General features: G+C 39.0%; 1 protein-coding gene, 1 long non-coding RNA gene and 1 other non-coding gene across 9 annotated transcripts in view; all 3 read left to right on the top strand.

Moving 5' to 3' along the window:
• MRTFB (myocardin related transcription factor B) overlaps positions 1-10,007 on the top strand; it is an 85,382-nt gene extending 75,375 nt beyond the window's left edge. For 5 of the 7 annotated variants that reach the window (XM_037384968.1, XM_037384971.1, XM_037384967.1 and 2 more), the window contains 4 exons: positions 524-679; positions 973-1,110; positions 2,505-2,565; positions 4,555-10,007. In XM_037384968.1, coding sequence (XP_037240865.1) covers positions 524-679; positions 973-1,110; positions 2,505-2,565; positions 4,555-5,093 — 894 coding nt within the window. In that variant the 3' untranslated portion in view covers positions 5,094-10,007. Of the gene's footprint in view, positions 1-523; positions 680-972; positions 1,111-2,377; positions 2,566-4,554 lie in introns of all 7 variants that reach the window. The other 2 variants (XR_005103823.1, XM_037384972.1) reach the window with 2 other exon arrangements.
• Positions 10,008-15,668: 5,661 nt separating this feature from the next.
• LOC119146787 lies at positions 15,669-17,004 on the top strand. Its single transcript, XR_005103828.1, has 2 exons — positions 15,669-16,169; positions 16,374-17,004. It is a non-coding gene; the product is annotated as an uncharacterized LOC119146787 (long non-coding RNA).
• Positions 15,753-15,824, top strand: TRNAT-CGU. Its single transcript has one exon. It is a non-coding gene; the product is annotated as a tRNA-Thr (tRNA).
• Positions 17,005-19,286: the final 2,282 nt, after the last annotated feature.

Below are 19,286 nucleotides of genomic sequence, written 5' to 3'. Positions count from 1 at the left end.
ATATCTTTTGCCTCTCCCTCACTACTCAGATACATGTAATTAAAATAAATTAGAATTATATGACACAAACCAAACCATTCTGTCATAAAACTGGCAACACGGGACAAGTGTGGATATAGACTGGTTTGTATCAGGCCAGAAAAAAGTTCATTTTATTGACTGTCCACTAGATGGGGAGATCGTGCATACTGTGTTAAACTATTTCATACTCTTCTGAATGTAATTTGCCTTACACTTCCTGGAAAAATCACAAAAAAATATTTTTAGTTATCAGGAGTGAATTGAATGCATGTCACAGCAAAAAGTTTCTTTCAAAGAGTAACTGTTCTAGATTGACAAATTATTACACGGGAGGGAAAAATTGGTACAAATAACATTCCCTTAATGGGGAATTTAAGCAAGCAAGTATTTAAAAAAAAAGTCTTAAACTTTATTAATGTCATTACTGGATGTTATTAATTAAAAACAAACAAACAAACAATGCAGAACCACAACCTAAGACTGATATATTAATCCTTTACAGGTTTTTCCACCTACCACATCAAGTACAGTATTTTCGTATCAGACTGCACCAGTTACAACACCTTCACAATCTTTTATTAATAAAACATCAAACTCTAACATTCACACTGGTGGTAATCAGGTCCCCTCTGTGCAGAATGGACCTGCTACTCCTAAGGTAAGGTTAGCCCAATAGTGTTCCATGAAGTTCAGTTTTATATTACTATTCTTAAGTAACATGTGACTATGTACAAATGGAGTTCACTCAAGGGGGAAGAAAGATTTGTAGATATTAATCATGTATGTATGTATGTGTGAGAAAAAGACTATTTTATCCCTCTTTATTACCTCTGCTATTGTTATTGGTAAATATGTAGATTGGTACGATAAAATAGGATAATCTATAGAACTCAATATATCTTGAATTCACTAAAACATATTGTTTAGTTATTATTTTGCTATTTCATGCAGCCTGGCTCTCCATCTCAAGCTCAGCCTTATATTGTTCAACAATCCCTCTTCAACAACACCGTATCCAAGACAAAAGATCCTCCTCGTTATGAAGAGGCCATAAAACAGACCCGCAATATTCAGACATCACACCGTGAGGTAGGGTGTTTTTTTCTCTTGTTTAGTCTATTAAAAACACTTTTTTTCTTTAGAATTATCAAAGCCATTGCTTATTTCAGTTTTTTGTTTGGTCTCAAGATCTTCTAATATACCCTGTTAATACTTTCCTAACTGTTCAACTGCAGGACTCCTGTTTCATGATTCTTTTTATTAAAGCAACAGACATGTAAAAAAGTCTTCCACTATCCAGTTGGTGATTATATATAACTGGGGTAATGCTGCTATTGCTACTTAGCGATAACTGACTTGTTTCAAGGATGTATGATACGCAAACTTCAAACTTAAAAGAGAGAAAATACATGCATATTTTCCAAAGTGAGTAAACTTGAGAGAATGTGTCTGTGTGTTTATACACACTTAGACAAACATACATGTACATAAGCCTAATGCTTGCTTGGAAAGAGTCTGTATTTAGTGAGGTAGGTGAATATTCCTACAAAGTGCTTTGTGAGTTTACTGTGATACCCTTCATGTTGGAGGAAAGTTGCAACAAAACTACTGAGTATCCCTAACCTCATGCATTTCAGAACTATCCCAAAAGATAAAAACCTTGTAGTGACATAGTATTGGTTGCTGGTTTTGTGATGGCATACTCTCAGGCAGAAGCATGGGTATGTAATGCCATTTCAGATGTTCTTGGCATGTGTGAGACATCCTCACAGTGAAGGCACGCAGGCCATCTTACGTGACTTTCTCACCAACAGTTAGCAAAGTGCCTCCCCACTGAACTCTTTTCAGGAGCTAGATATCCTGATGACAAATTACTTCCCATCTCTGGAGTATTACCAGGGTTTTAAAACACTGTTTAGTTTTGAAACTGTCATAAAAGTCTCGGCTTCTCCTAGAGTGCTTATGAAAGAATAGGTTTGTGGGGTTTAGTTACCTTTTAAGATTCAGATATTCAGGAGATGGCTGTTCAAACCAAACAGATAAACAGCTGATGAAAGCTTCCCCCTGTTAAAAAAAAAATAAAATAAAATTTACATGATAGCTACTCGCAGGGTACCTCCAAGAGAAAGCATTTCAGGGTGCACCCCACAAAGTCCTGCAGTTACGATATTTACCATGGTATAAACCAGGGTTAGTACTTCTCCTTATCCCTAGTTTTCTGCACCTCTCCTCTAGGTTGCCTTCATGAAATCTTTGTCTTGCTTTTCAGATTTTTTTCCTATTTCTTTGTACTGAAACTGACTACAGGGATTACAAGTGTCTCTCCAAACTATTTCTCTGTTTTCTTGATTGACAGATTCATATGAAGAATTTTAGTCTTGATCATAGGTTAGTACTTACGTTCTATTGAGAGAAGCTAGGACCAGTCAGCTTAGGAAAAAATACTACCTGAGAGAGAGTAACACTTTTGTTATGCACCACAGATTTCCAGTGCACACAGTCAGCAGATGGATGATCTTTTTGATATACTCATCAAGAGTGGAGGTAAGCTAATTAACTTCTGTGTGATGTAGAGATTTAAAATCTGATAATAAAAACTCAGTGCTCTGTAATTAAAGAAACGAAAGAAAAGAATTCTTCCAGGAAGAGGAGGCAGAAGCTATCCAGCCTGGATGAAACTAGTATTTCTGAAAGTTTGCAATAATTATCTGTTAAAGAAAACATTTACCAAAACACATACAGTCAACCTGCTGTGGAGCTCCTCTGCTTGTAAATTAGCCCAGGCAGACCTTTGCAATAATGCACCCAGCATTCAAACAATTAAAGTAACACCTTAGGTTAGCACAGATGTTATTTATCAAACTTGGAAAAGTTGAGCAAGTCCATATAATGTATATTAAAATTATACAAAAAATAGAATAAGGTAAGAATCAAAGCACGTTGATACTAAAATTTCATTAAATATAATCATGTATTGTCAACTGTAAACATCAGAGCTACTTCACTAGAAAAAGTATGTATGAACTACATAGAGACGTCAATAAGTAACAACTTTCTATGTCAGTTGAAATAAGGGAGCTCTCAAAGAAACTGAAATATTGAAGTAATACAAAAAGTAGCTTTGCAGTAAAAGGAGGCAGCTTGCAGGCGTAATTAGGCTTTGTAGACTAAGAAGCCATTACAACACTGGAAAGTGTTCTGGTGCCAAGCAATTCAATTAACTTTATGTTTTGTACTGCTGTCATACAAGGATCTTGACAGCACTGATTACTAGGACAGAAGTGACTGATTGTAAGCTAATAGAAGATTTTTAGACATATTCTAAACATCAAAGTATTTTGTCTTTTTCAAAGCAAATTGCAAAGTCAGCTGAAGAAAACAGAGTAGACAGTGACAGACTGAGATAAGTGACCTGTGCATTGAACAACTCCAGATAAATTTAAAAATGCTTTCAGTGCTTTTATTAAAATATTGCATGGGTAGTTCAAAGAAGTTCTACCTCTAGAACAGAGGATGTAGGAAACACTGGTGTGCTTACTTAAATATTTGCTTCAAGTGCTATGTTACTAAACCTATTTGATCCTAAAGGTAACAAATGTTCCATATTTGCAAAGTTGCAATAAAAAAACCAAATGTTTCCTGATAATTTCTATTTAAAGTAAAACATTTGGGGCTCTTGCACTTAATGTAAGCAAGTTCTACACTAAAAAATCTTTAGGTTAATAACATACTTTGAGAGAGTAAGAGGCTCTGTTTAGTAATGCTTTGCTTTTACTAAGCAATCAATGTAATAGATGCTCTTAGAGGTTTTAAGGATGTGGGTTTTGCTTGGGAAACTGGTGCAAAATACATTGTCCAGTATATTTTTGCTGGCAGAAATATCACCTGTGCTAGAGGATTTATTTGCATTTTCTGGTCTGTCTAATCTTATTTTTGGACTCTCTTCACCTATTAGAATTAATCTGAATTTACCTTGCTTTATTTTCTTTTTTTGTAACTACCACTATCTTACATGCTTCTTAACAGAAGACTAGTTTTAGATTCTAGAATCAGGAATAATCACATTAGGATAATGATCCTAATCACATCAGTTGATCTCTTAAGACTCTCAAATTCATTGAAGCGGACACAGTACTAAACAGGGATGAAACTGAAAATTTGTTCAGGTACTCTTCTCTAAATGAGAAATGTGTTGGTTCCATAATTATTCTAATTAAACAGAAGAATTATAAACACGAAGGAGGTAAAGCTGACATCTAGAAAATTGTTCCTTTTTTCATCAGTATAAATACTATAATTGGCTGAAGTATTACTGAAGGCAGAACTCTGGAACTTGTTTGAAAATACTTTGTTGTTCATAGAGTACCTGACCTAGTTGGATGTATGTAGTGTTAGCATTACCAGAACAAGCAAAATTACTCTTACTGCATTGAGTTCACTTTGGATGCATCTCAAAGTGAGCAAAAAGGAGTGGAAGTTGTAATACCGGTTCTGAATTCAATAGTGGGTTGTGGTTGGTTTTTTTTATTACAGAGATTTCCCTTCCAATAAAGGAGGAACCATCTCCCATTTCTAAAATGAGACCAGTCACAGCCAACATCACTACAATGCCAGTGAATACAGTGATATCCCGCCCACCACCACAAATCCAAATGGCCCCTCCTCCTGTGTCCTTAGAACCAACAACTAGCTTGTCTGTAAGTTTGGAAAACCAACTTGAAGCCCTCTTGGATGAAACTTTACCGTCAGGTAATGAAATTCCTCAACTGACAAGCAGTAATGAGGACAGAGAGTCATTTTCTTTAATTGAAGACCTCCAGAATGATCTGCTTAATCACTCCAGCATTTTAGATCACTCTCATTCACCCATGGAAACATCTGACCCACAGTTTACCACTAATAATTCTTGTCTGTCTCTTGACCTTCCCGATACAAATTTGGACAATATGGAATGGCTAGACATTACAATGCCCAGTTCCTCATCTGGACTCACTCCTCTCAGTTCTACTGCCCCCAGCGTATTTTCCACTGACTTTCTAGATCCACAGGATCTACAGTTGCACTGGGATTAAGCTATAGCCAATGAGAACACAACCTGCAAGTCTCTTCACAGCAGAGGTCCATTATTATACCACTCTGATTGCAGTTAAGAGAAATCAAGACAGCAGTGTTTGGAAGAACAAATGCTTGAAGCTAATTCCTTGTTGATGTTCAAGTTTACAACAGTGAATTGTTTTATGCTCCTATCAGTAACGCCAATCAGGGCCCTCTGAAAGCTGTCTTTCACAGATCAAGAAAGGATGATTGTACTTACTGATTAAAAGTACCCCAAGATAAATGCATCACAAATATTTAAGAAAGAAGTTATGTCTCTGACTTTGTAACGCTAAGATGAGCAACACAACATTGCCTAACTTGAGAGGAGAAAAAGTGAGATTTCAACTGTCTGTATTGACACAGTGAGCAAGTGTTTGGGGGAGGGTGAGGTATCACTGCACTTCATTGTTCCTGTGGATAGCCTGAGCCAGTTCAAAATTAATTGTGAGGGCAAAGGCAAGTAGAAGCACTGGCTGGTTCAGTGAAATTTCGTATATCTAGTCTCTTAATTTGTTGTTTTTATATTTTGGTTTTGTGGTTTTTAAAACTCTTCCCCCATTCTTTAATCATGAGGGAAGAATTTAACTGCATCCAAAGGGATATTAAATGTAACTGCAAGAAATCCACTGTAGCTATGCCAGGTAATATTGAGAACACTGAATTTTCTATAGCAATGCTCTGGATTTAATAGCTAGGTTTTAATGTGTATATCAGACGGTTATTTGTATACTCTTTTAACTTTGTATAGCTTATTTTTGTGAACAGAGGGGAACAGTGGTCTTCAAACAAGAGATTACTATAATGGAAATAGTAAATACCCTACTTTATGTTTGTTTGAGGATATTTGTTAGATCACAGAATCCAGTATCTCAGCATATTAGAACAGTTTGAGGAAGTAGAAAAATTTAATTAATGCTATTGTGCACTATGATCCTGCAAGCATCTATGCAAGAATAGTCCCAATGCCCTCAATAAAAGATGTTTGTAGGATCAGACGGAGTTGCAGGGGACAGTACTGACAGGACAACCATTACTTCTTAATAATACTTTATCTATTGAACAACTTTGTCTACCACTACATAACATCAGGGAAGATAAACAGAGAAGGTGCTCGTAAGAATCCTAAGTAGCAGTATTGGGATGTACTGTTTTGTGATAAGAAGGCATATTTCATACCTGAAACAGATAATAGCAAAAATTAAGCTCTTACCTCATAGGATAGCACATGAAAATATTCTTTTTTAAAGCCCTTAGTTGTTTTTTTCACGGTCTATTATGAAAGCAGTTGAAAGAAAAAACAAAAAAATGCAAATAGAAGTAAAATACTCTGAAATTCTGTGGTTGTCTCTCAGGTAATAGCTGTTAAATGTTGCCATCGATGTCATAGGCTGATAATCAGACTTAAAATTGGAATTATTTTCTATTAGGGAATTCCTACATTAAGATAAAGGGAAACAGTTCCCTATTTCCTGATCAACGGAAACATAGTATGTTTTCTAGTCTGAAAACTGATCTCATTGCAGAATTCCCTCATTACCACCAATCTTCAAAAATAAAGTTTTGTAGGAGCTAATGAAAAAATTCCCTGAAGCTTTTGTGTATTCCTTAGAGTACTGATATGTATCAAAGAAATAATGAAAACAGAAATAGCTGTTCAGTATTTAGCAACCTCTATCACACTTAAAAAAGAAAAAAAAAAACCAAACCCACAAAAAACCCCACACAACACAATCATGTTAACATCAAACAAAATATTTTTGTCAAAAGCCATTGCAGAATTAACTGCAAATTTATGTCTGCAGATATACAGTGCAGTCTGGTTTACTAATATTACAGAATTCCACTATCTTCAGATAAAATAGTGGATTATATCATTGATTCAGGGTTTAAACTACCATTGTATGTTTGCATCGTATCAGTTACCAGCACTTTAAATCATTATATATCTTCAGTAGTTTTACAGGCCAGGATTTACTTTAATCTGAAACTAACTAAAGAAAAACAATCTATGAAGATTTTCACAAGAGAAGATGAAGTTCAAAGACATTTCCTTATTCCTTCTTGCTGTGCCTACACTACTTGAGTACAGTACTAATGTGGACTGTCTGCCTTAAAATTTGATGGTATAGGCCTCTTCAATAACACTGAACAAATACATTCAACTTTTTGCATTCCTTTTCATTATATTATCTTGGGAGCTAATACTCTGAGATACTAAGTGCCCTCAGCTGTTACGAGAATAAGAATTAAGGACTCTTGGTCTGATAGGAACAACTTCAAATGAAATTTAGTGTTCTGCAGTACTGTCAATGTATTATGTGTGATACAGCAGATATCGTACCACATATGTGGTTAGAAGTTACCCCTTTTTGACCCTGCCTTCTGTAAATAAGAGGCAAGTAAATTAATTTTTAGAAGACAAATTAACCTAGAGCAACTGTACTGTCATTTTTGATGTGCATGTAAATAGAGCTTAAAACTGGCAAAGTCATCTTGCTATAAAACTATCCTTACTGGCAATGTAGAATGTTAAGTAATCTATAGGAATCTATGTGCAGAAATAAACCCAGACTGTTGAGATGTGTTGTTATCAGTACAGTATAGATTTCTACTCTAAAAGTCTATTGGGGATGGGGTGGGGTTGGGGAGTAAAAAAAAAAAAAAAGTAAAAAAATTAAGGGATCATTTTAGGTTTTGAAGTACAAATATTCTAGTGAAAGGAATGTGTGATTACATTTTTGTACATTTCAGAATTGTGTATTAAACCTTATATATAATGGTTTGCTTTAGACTTTGTTCTGAAATGTGATATATTTGCCATAGTTATATATGCCTGTTACGGCAGAAATAGGTTTTGCTTAGACTTTTGTGTGTGCATGTTTTACATGACAATTTTTGTAGCACAAATACAATACATCTTCGAAATTTAATCATGACTGTGCAGTCTGACTGTACAGAATTAATATTTCTCATTAAGAGAACAGTTGCAAAGAAATGCACTGGCACTAAATTTGCCATTTAATGGCTGCAGTATACTAACAGAACATTCTATCAAATGCGTTGTTAGTAGATCCTTCAAATTAATTAAGAATACCATTTTATCAGTGTGAAAATCGGAAGTTGGTGTTCACACTTCTAGACATGGAGAGAGCTCAGACATATGTTTTACAAGGCTAGTATTAATTAAGAGGAGTCACATCCATCATTTAATACAGAAATGGTATTTGTTGTGCACTTTTAGTGCCATTCAGCATTTGTTAAGGCAAGAAAGTTTAGAGGCAAAGTTTTGTTTAACATTATAAACAGTTAAGAAATCATTGTCATAAATTTAGCAGTTCTCTCTGAGAATAAAATGAATTTATGGCAGTTGTTCTCTACAGAAATGTAGAGTCTAATACAGCAATGTGGGCTTGCAGAATCAGATCTTTAAAAAGCTGAGGCCACAGCTTTTAGAAATAATCAGTACTTAATACTGAAATTTCTTTCCAAGGTGTTTCAAGGAAGCAGGTGATCAAAATAGAAGTTTCAGTATTAAACTTCTGTTACGTAATATCCAACATTCAGATGCCTGAAAACTGTAGGCACCATAATTGGAAAACAAGCACATGCTGCTCAACTGTTTTCAAGGCAGAGAAAATGCAATCACAGAATACATTTAACTGGAAGGGCATTATGTAATCAAAACATCGTAAAACTCACCAATGTAAACAAATATTATTTAGATGGCATCTTCAGTGTATTATAAACTCGAAGCAGATTCTATTAAAACTGGAAAAAAATTTCTCCCACTTATCTCTAGTACATGTTCTGTTAAAACTTTTTCTATAGTGGTCTATTAAATCACCTTTTGATGAATGCTAGACTATACTACAGATGGGGTTTAGGTGATATATGTGGAATGGAGTTGCATATATTATATACATGGCCAATAAAAAGCATCCATTAAAACCTGAAGTTATCTGAAATATTCCTTTTATACCAGTTTGGTAGGAATGAAGTGTACAACACACCTACATCATTCTGCAGTGTCCAATACCGAATATGAAGACGTTTTAAGTTAAAAGTGCATAAATGTATTTGTAGAAATCTAGCCAAAAAGCCATTCTGGCTATGAGAGCAAATTCTTAATAAAAAGCAGGGAATGGTTCATAACTATATAATCACACTATTTTTATATAAAAAAAAAATACAGCTCAAATATTCAAAAGACAGCCTAAAATAAATTGTAATAATAGAAAAATTTAAATAGGAACCAAAGCATTGCCATTTATATTGCCAAAGGAGGCGCTTTGTATTTTGAAGCATAGGAAATTAAATCCCCAAAAGTATTATTGATACTTTTTTAAAAATAAGGATGTAGATATTTTCAAAGCTGTTTTTGATGTTTAACAGTACAGATTTGTTTTTGTTGCTCGAGAAATTTGTATTAAGTAAAAGCACAGTCTCTTTTCCAGATAGGATTTTTCTTCACAGTACTGCTTGCAGTAGAAATAACGCTAACCCTAGTAGGTGTTTCTCTTCTTATTTTCATAGTCGTAATTATGTCTTAGCATCTCATTTTGTGAAAAGGAGAAGACAGACACCTGTCTCTAGGGCCCTCTTCATTTAAGCACTACTTTACTAAATGCAAATTATGGCAATCAGGGCCTTTATATAAGAAACCATGATGCCTTTGTATTTGCTGTTTGCACCCCTAAAATCAATTCCATATGTTTGAATGCCATATGTTTTGCACATTGTACTGTATATATGTAATGCATACTGTATTTTTATATGTGTACTACATTTATCAAATATTTTGTACATAGTGGCAATATTGTAGCTACTGAGAAAATGTTTGATATTTTAGCATTTTTGCTAAGTGTCTCAAATAAAAAAGGAAAACTGTGTTCATTTGTCTGTGCTTATTACTTAAAAGTGGAAAATACCATTAATAGTAATCAACAAAAATTCTGACTCTTAGGAGTCAGAAACATCTAGCCTGTGTTCTAAGTACTTTTCTCTAAAAAAGGAGTAAGAACGAAATCTGCACTGAGACTCACTCCAAAAGAATGATGGTTTGTCTTCAAAATCAGAGCCAAAATCTGCAAGAATAGGGATTTCCTGAACTCTCAGGTGTTTAGGTGTCAACTTTTTGTATAGCTCATAAGCCATATAGTCCTTATTTTGTAGTTAGTCACCGCATTTTCAGGATGTGCAGCTGCTGAAGTTTACCTGCCCTACACGTCTACAATCTACTATTTGAATGAAAAATGACTGTTTCTTTGCCTCAGTCCAATCTTAAGAAACTAAGTGTCCAAGAAGACCTCTCCTGCCACAGTGTGTTTTAGAAGGTATGAACAGTTTGTGAGGGAGTACTTTTCCTAGGCTACCCAGAGAGTAACCCTGTATTAACAGCACAAACTTAAGAAGCTCTGACTGCATACTAACAACTTCAGAGACATACTAAGTAATTTTGGACATTGCCTGTTTTTCACAAGAGCAAAACACCTTATTTAAAAAGTCTTCTGAAGCCTAGCACAGAAGAGGACTTTGAAGTTACACAATGCATGTATTGACCATGTCGGGGTACTAAAGAGATCACTGAACAAGCACTAGTTCAAACCCATCCCCATCAAACAGAAAAACTGATCAAAACTTGAGATGCTATGGTAAGACTTGGAAAAATAGAGTATGATTTTTAGTATGTATTTTTTGTCAACCACAGAGAGTCAGGTCTCTAGCACAATTCTCTATGGATAATCTCTTGGATTAGTCCACACTGTTTGCTGGTGGAGAAGGGAACAAGCTGCAACACTGAAGTAATGCATAAAACCAACAGCAAGGGAGACAGGGGCTCCAGTAAGCGTTCTGACTCTCAGTGCCATGGTGAAAAAGGAAGATGGAAAACCTGAAGTTTCTTTCTTACTCCAAGGGAGATAAAAAGGGCACCTCAAAATACAGAATAAGCAAGGCAGTCCAGAGAGGTGCATGTTCCTATCGTGAACCTCTTGTCTCACTGCTGGAGAGGGCCGGTGGAATGGTTCTACTGAGCCGCTCAGATCTGGCCGCATAGATACATCTCCTAGAAAGCCCTGCCTGTGTGATCAAGCAAGCTTCTGAATATTCCCCAGCTAGTTTAACCTAATTTGTGAGTCAAATGCAACATTTTGTTCACTTAGGCAAATGAACCTTTAAGGCCTCTCAGAGTAAAATCAAAAACTATTAAAATATTGCAGATTACTGGGTGTATTTCACCTTGCAGTACAGACTTCTATTCCTAATTGAGTTACATTGTCACAGATACAGAAATCATCCCCAAGTAAGTTTACATGGGCATTCTTATCAGCTACAAAATACTGCAATTATTTTTTATCATTTACAGTACTAGTCTTGAATTTAACAAGAAAGGAAATAGTGTTTGTTTCATATTTTTCTTAATAGGAGCTACCTGTAATTATAATAACAATTAAAAAAAATTTTAAAAAAGTACAAAGAATAAGGCTATTCTGTGAGAAAATAAGGAAAATTGCAGAACTATAAGGCAAGGAAAGGATTAGAAAATTATTTCTGACACAGGAAAGATCACACCCACTTTCATTCACAACTTTCCCAAATTCTACCATGGTTTTCAAGATGTGCTAGATTGTGGGATTTTGTACTTGATTTTTGTATTCTGCTCAGCTTATGTTCTAGAACACCTCCATGCATTTCTTCAGGAGAAAAAGCTATGAGCTGTTCATGCACAAGCTTCTTTTCATGACAAAGCTGCTTCATTTAAATGTTTACTATTATACTTCTCTTGTTGGAGGCAATCCCCATACTAGATCACCTACCCTTTCCTTATTAAAGTTTGTTCTTACACTGATAACATCAGAACTCAGCCAAATACTATAAAACCCATACAGTAGTAAGTAGTACCCATAAAATGAACAATTTAAACATACTAATATGCCCTGAAGATTTCATGAAATATCTCTTTATGAACTTTAACCATCCTACAAGTTTGTAGGCTATATATGCCACAAACTTACCTTCGGATATCACACACCAAACACGAATATTGCAAAACAAGTGCAGCACTTTTTGACTCTGCATGTGTGCATTACTGAATTTATAGTTAGAATACAGAGATAAAGCACTGGGTTTGGTGCCAGCTGACAATTTGGGATTTTGCTTGTTTTACAAAGACCAAGAAATATAAACACATAACCTTCCCTCCCAAACTGTGTTCATACTAGATTATGATGTAAATTCCAAGACAAGATGGACTGATGAAGCTTGAGATCATGCTGAATTAACTTCTTCCACAAGCTAAACCCTGGTTTTCAATAAAACCAGAATGTATTAAACCGTGTTCTACACATTGCTATTAACCACGTTCTACTTCTGCCCATTAGCTTGCTCTGTACTATATAAATGTTGCTAGAGTGACATATTTCTTAGAATATTTGTACTCTCAAGTCAAGAGATGCTTCTTTGATAGCAAAGAAGTCAACGCAGATTTCCCCACAACCCACACTATAGCCTACAACCCCACTGAGAACTTCCTAAAAGAGAATCAAAGTAACAGAGCAGCATCTGAGATGCAACAGCTAGGGTTTAGGTAGTTTTTCTCCTTCAAGTGCTTATCCGTAAATTTATAGAGTAGCTCTAAGAAATATTTCCCTTCACATAAAAAAAATTACCTGAAGATTAGTCCCCAGTCTTCCCTGTAGAAAAAGGACTGCAGGGCCACTCTACTGTAACACTGCATCATTCTTGAATCCCTCCAAGACAACTGCTGTTGATTAGCAGTTAAAATAACAAACAGAAACATTCTTTCATAGACCTAGGACAAAATCTGAGCTCAAGTAATAGATAACTGAGGAGCATTTCAGCTACCTCATAGCAAGTCTTTATAAATTCAGTTATACAGTTGCACAAATTCTGCATAAACGTGACTGTTCCCCTGTATCATCCTCAAAAGCATCATGGAGATCTGTAGGAAGGCCTAGTTTTGTACATTGAAACAGACATAAAAGCCATCTCCTAAAGCAAAACCTCCATCTCATAAGAGTGAAGCTCAGGGAAGGAAGAAAAAAAATCTGGTGATTATTTTCTCCTTCCAACAAAATCTCTGACATTATGTCTTCAGCACTGGAGTCTAAAGACCTTCCTTTAGGAAATGCATGTTGTGTTTTAAAAAAGATTTTGTCAGAAGAGACCACTACATAAGGAAGATTCAGCATAAAGAAGAAGGGCTTGAACAAGGGTAATGACCAGCATAAGACACTTCCAAACAAAAGTATTCCGACATCAAAAGACACCACGGGCAATTACATGTTTTAAAATCAAATTTACATTTTTAGTTAAAAAAACCATTGTTTTGATAAATTGGCTCACCATTCAACAGCACTTTGTTTAGACAGAAACGCTTTTTCCAGACACATTGAGGAAGTTAGGTTCAGAGAGCAGGCAACTTCTTTTAAACCAAGTCAAGTTATTTCCACTTAATCTACTCAGATCTTAATGGTTTCAAACTGAATTTTCAATCTCCTAATACAGTTAAGGAAGAACTTTAGCATTAAATACTACTTGTGATGGCAACAGAATACATTTATTTAAAAAATGCAGTGTATTTGAAGAGATACAACTCATATGAATTCCACATATAATTCAATTAGTCCTCTCTGCTTCCTCCCACCACAGAACTAGTTCTCAGGTCCCAGAGATACAAGAACACAAATGAAAAACTTGGCTGAGAGTGGCACAAGTACTGTGATGACAACTTACAACTGGCAAGTATGGCACATAAAAGAGCATATTTTGTAACAAGCTAGTCGCAGGGGTCCTCAAACTACAGCCCACGGGCCAGATACAGCCCCCCAGGGTCCTCAATCCAGCCCCTGGTATTTACAGAACCCCCCTGCCCCGCCGGGGGTTGGGGGGGGAAACCGAGCAGCTGCAGATGGCCTCCTGCCACTTCATCCACACGCCGGCCCCCTGTTTAAAAAGTTTGAGGACCCCTGAGCTAGTGGCTAGAAATGGAAAGGCATCAGTCAAACATGATTTATTAAAATCTAAGTCCTTCCTGCTGCCAGCTTGGTAATACTAAGAGTAACTCTTCTTGAGCCAGCTGAGATACCTGGCCCTCCAAGGTCATTCCTTATCATAAAAAGTAACAGGTGTGAGAGCTGAGACAATTTCCACTCCTACACTTTTGAAGTGCTGCAGTGACACAATGATCAAGACAAAAGCAGAGTACAACGGCACCATTCTGGCTTCCCAGCTTTCCATAGTCCAGATGAGGGTATGCCCTTTGATGAACACTAGCAGATAAACTCCAGCAAGCGTTGGGGCTGGCCAGGCCATCAGTTATGCCCATAAGAACTGGAAAAACAGAGCAAGTCACCTCTGGGACAGCTGTCCTGGGGTACTTAGCAAACATGCTTAACATGGGCAGACTATCCAGTGAGGTAATTTGACTGATTTACTGCAGATGAACCTAATTCACGTTATCTGCTCTGATAAATGGCAACTTGTAAAGAACCGAAATTTGTTCATACAGTCAAGCCATCAGGCATAAGCTTTCCTGATGACAGTTCGAAGAATATCCCAAAAGGATACAGACAGATTAATCTTCTAACACACCTGCATTACACCACCACCAAACTGGCAACTCCAATCTCAACCTCCACAAAGGTACCTCTGTTAACATACTTAAATGCTTCTGTCACAAAAAAACAAACAAACAAACAAACAAATCCCAAAAACCCAACCCCCCAAAAAGAAAGAAAATAAGACTGATCACAGCTATGGTCAGCAACCCCACAGGTCAATGCACAAAATCCCTTCCATCGAGGAAGGTGGAATGTAACTTGGGTATCCAGCAAAAGTTTCATAGGGAATTTGAAGGGATCTCCACAATGAAGAGTAAATGAAAACTAAAAGCTTTGTTTCCTGGTCACACTTGTAAGTATCTAGGAGACCAAATGTAGAAAAACACGTATTTTAGTACCTTTTCTGCATTTCACAACACGAAGTTTTTATAGCGAACAAGTGCCAGACATTTAGTGACTTTTAAGCGGTATTTACCATTTAATTACCCCAAGGTCTTGCATTTCTGCTCCTTCTCTCGGAAGAGAAAAGTTTTATTCCGCGGTTCACTCTCCCCTTCCCTAAGCGGCTCTTACTGGTCCGAAGGCGACTGCATCGGTGCCGGCACCACCGCGATGCCGGTGTGCGGGTGCCGCCTTTCGGCGCAGAAGCCCCCGCGGCGGGAGCAGCGCCCGGCCACCGCAGCCCGGCCCGGCCGCCCTCACAGGCGGGGGCGCCCCGGGGCCTCGCCGGGCCGTCGCGGGAAGAGGGCGCGGCCCTTGCAGACGCCTCCACAGGCGAAGGCGGCAGCCCCCCGCCGCCCCCCGGGAGAGCGGGACTCCCCTCGGCCGCCTCTCTCAGACGCCGCCCGCCGAAGGGAACCCGCCGCCTCAACGCCTGAGGGAGCCACGGCCGCGCGCGCCCCCCCGCTCAACAGCCGCCGGGTGCAGGCGCAGGCGCGCGCGGCGGGGGCGGCCGCCCGCTGGCGGCGCGCGCAGGGGAGAGGGCGGCTGGCAGCGTCGCCGCGCGGGAGTGGCGCCAGCGGTAGAAGGGCGTCGGGAGGCACCGTTAACGCAGGCGCGGTGGCCAAGTGGTAAGGCGTCGGTCTCGTAAACCGAAGATCACGGGTTCGAACCCCGTCCGTGCCTCGGGGTTGTCCGCGCCAGCGGGAGCTCTCCCCGTTCTTTTTAGCGGAGGGAAACGGCGCCGGGCGCGGGATCGCACCCCGCGGCAGGATCGGGCCCCTGGCGCGGACAGCGCACGGAGCGGGGGGCGGCGGCCGCGCTCCCGCCACTCCCCACCGCGCCGCGCCCGGCAGCGTTGCAGGCACGGAATCGTTTACGCGCAGGCGGCGGCCTTGGGGGTGGCTCCGCTGCGGGCGGGAGGAGCAGGTGTCTGTTGCGGCCCGGCGGGAGCCGCGTCCCGATCCGCCGAACCAGCGGAGCCTCTGCAAACTCGTGAGGAGATGCCCTCCGCAGGCTGCAGCCGCCAAGGTCATCCTGTCATACCTGGTTCTTTTCGTTGTTTTTTTCATACATGCACCTCCATACACACCCCCATAATTAATTTAATTATTTATTAACTCAGTTCTGTCCCCTGGTTAGTAAGACAGGAGGTTTCCCCATCTGTACAGCTAACCGCTTAGGACGGTTATTTGCCATATGGATAATGTTCACATTTTCTGTTTTTCCCAGCAGACCCCCGTGGCGCTGGAGCTGGGTGGGGCAGGGGCGCTGGGTACAGGGGCAGGAGCCTGCGGCGCTCACCCCACTCCCAGCCCACACAGCCACCCATGCCGCAGGCCTGACGGGACCACTAGCAGCCACGAAGCCCAGTGCGGGGACACTGGCGGGACCCGCCACCAAACCCACACGCACAGTTAAGGGCTGACAGCACGTAAAGCCATGCTAACAATATAAATAATAACAGCGCTACAAATTGAAGGAAACCTGTATTGATTCATGTTTGATATTTGCTTGCCATTTGAAATGTCACTGACCTTTGATTAGTCTGCAGAGTCATTTTGTTTTCTTCCTGACAAATATTCCTCTCGTGGTCTGTTGTCTAGAATCAAAACTGTGTAATTGCTGTACAAGCCAATATAACTGTCATTAATTATTTACACTAGGTTTTGTAAAATCTTTGAAAAGAAAATATGTAAATTCTGTTGGTAGGTCAGAATGGTTATTCAAGTTGTATTTTGGTCTAAAGAGGGGCTGTAACTGTTTATTCAATATAAGGTGCTTTGTCCCCCCCAAAGACTACGTGTTATGATGATTATCTACTGTATCAATTACATGTAATTAAAATTTATATTTTTTGTGCTTAGTTTACTGTCAATATGCACAAGTCTCCAGAACTGTTCTTTATCAAATTTGGCGTAACTCTGACGAAGCATCAGCAGAGAGGCAATCATAGTGCTTACCTACCAGCTCATTTTTGAACTTGATAATTCTGGTATGGGCAGTGTTGTCATGGACTTCAATCTCCCTAGAGAGAAAAAAATATAAATTATTGATTTTGAGCAGTGACAGTTTCAGCACAGAGCACTTGCAAAACTACAACCCAAAATGTTCTAAATTGGTTTCTATTTTCTTAGATATTTTTACTCATGGATACAAAGGACAGTGAGGAACAGCCATGTCCCTGAAGCTGCTTTCATAAAAGGGTTTTCAAAACTGAACACAAAAATGAAAAACTCAAGGACAAAACATGTGTCTGATAAATACTGCTTTCTGTTACTACGACCTCAGGGATAAACCTGGAGAGGAGCCACTCTGCCTGTGATGAGTAATGCTTTCATAAATTCTTGCTTGTTTATTAGAAATATATTTACAAGACTAAGCCAGGTATGCACGAGAGCTACGGCTGTGTCTCACCCACATAACAACGGTTTGAGGCCTGTGAGTCTGCGCTACATGGCACACATAGAAATCGGATAATACAGAACCTGCTTTTCCATAGTCTGCAGACGGAACTTACATTTTGCTAAATAACATTGCTAAATCATTAGCATGTTAATAATGTTACTAAGTAACATTTTAAGATGTTTTCTTACGGTTATTTACTTGAAATTAATTTTGTAGCAACTATCTATGAAGTCACAGCATCAGAGAAACTAGTGCAGACCAGAAATCGGTAACTGCAGTAGCAGTTAAGATGTAGAAATAATTAACATACCACACAAGTTTACTGCCATGGCATAGATTCATTTACATGATGTTAAACCTTTTTGAAAGCATCACTATATTTGCCTTTGGCTTTCCCCTTTCTAGACAACACAATGCCCAAATTTTAAAATCTCTCCTTTTAGGTCAGGTTTTTCTACACCTCTCATGACACTTTTAATTGTCCTTGCTGCAATATCCCAGATCCTCTCCATTTACTACATATTCTTCGTGCAATGAGGACCCAAAGTGGACACACTACTGCTCCTTACCAACACCAAGCAGCCCACAGCGTTTCTACACCTCACGACTCACAGGAGGATACCGCGAGTGTTGAAGTGGGAATTTGCATTATGTGTACCCAGCAAAGCCTGCGCTGCCATAGTTAGAGTGCTCCGAGAAGCTGCATCACATCACATGATGCAAGTCATTATACATGAGCACAAAATATCAGAACTGGCACACATGGCCCAGTCCCCAGGCCGGACCATGTGATGTGAAATTTAAGCTAGAAGCTTCCTCTGTCACCACGACCTTGGCAGCACTCTAGCCCTCCTGAAGCCCTGACCCCAGCGGGGACCAGCCCTGGAGCTGGAGGAAGCCTGCAGTTCCCTGTGTCACCAACCCAGCAGGGCAGGCCCGCAGCAAGTGGCTGACGAAGCTGAATCTCAGGGCAGGATCTGTAGTATGGAGTCATGCAAAATGAGTCCTCTCCTTAATCCAGCTTCTAGTATCCATTGTTGCATCACTTTTTAGAAATTATTTAGACACTGCGCAGTCTTATTGATGATAATTTTTGTTGTTTTAACAGAGCCTCTTGTTGCCTGTTTGAGTTAATTGAATTTTACATGTGACAACCAGTATGACCAACAGAGGACAGCACATCCATTTCTTTTAATGATCAAAAAGATCCTGAACTTGAAGCTGCCATTCACTTTTTCGCTTGGGAAATGAGAGTGACAGGCAGAGTAGAGCAGTGTGCCATAAGTAAGCCAACCGGCTTAAAAAAGCCTTTTTGCAATTAACTAGAGCTGGTTTGAATTCCAAGAGATTACTTAAGATAAATCTCCTTCTAACCAGGCAGTATTTGCCAGCGGAACACTGTGGGTTCACCTCGCTAAAAGCTGGGTCTGTATTTTGGAGTAGTTGTTTATTGAGCACTGCGGTTAACAGTTAAACGTACTTGGGAGTCAAAGCACACTGGGGACTGTTAGGTGAAATCTGCTAATTCCCCTTCAAAACTGCAGACAGACAAGGTTTTTTGATTAATTGTGTTTATGAAACACTGAAGTAAAGCCAGACTCCAGTGGCTTTATTGCATTTGATTTGGGGGCAGAGAAGACTCTGCAAGTCATAATGAAATTCAAAGAACAAACCCAAGGATTTCATGTGGCCAAGGGGAATTTCATTATGGAAATTCAATTAACCTGCAAGAGTTGCACA

This window comes from Falco rusticolus, chromosome 4 (assembly GCF_015220075.1).
Source record: "Falco rusticolus isolate bFalRus1 chromosome 4, bFalRus1.pri, whole genome shotgun sequence".
NCBI classification, from domain to species: Eukaryota; Metazoa; Chordata; class Aves; order Falconiformes; family Falconidae; genus Falco; species Falco rusticolus.
Note: the sequence above shows the minus strand (reverse complement) of the source record. Positions and strands in the feature narration are given on the sequence as shown.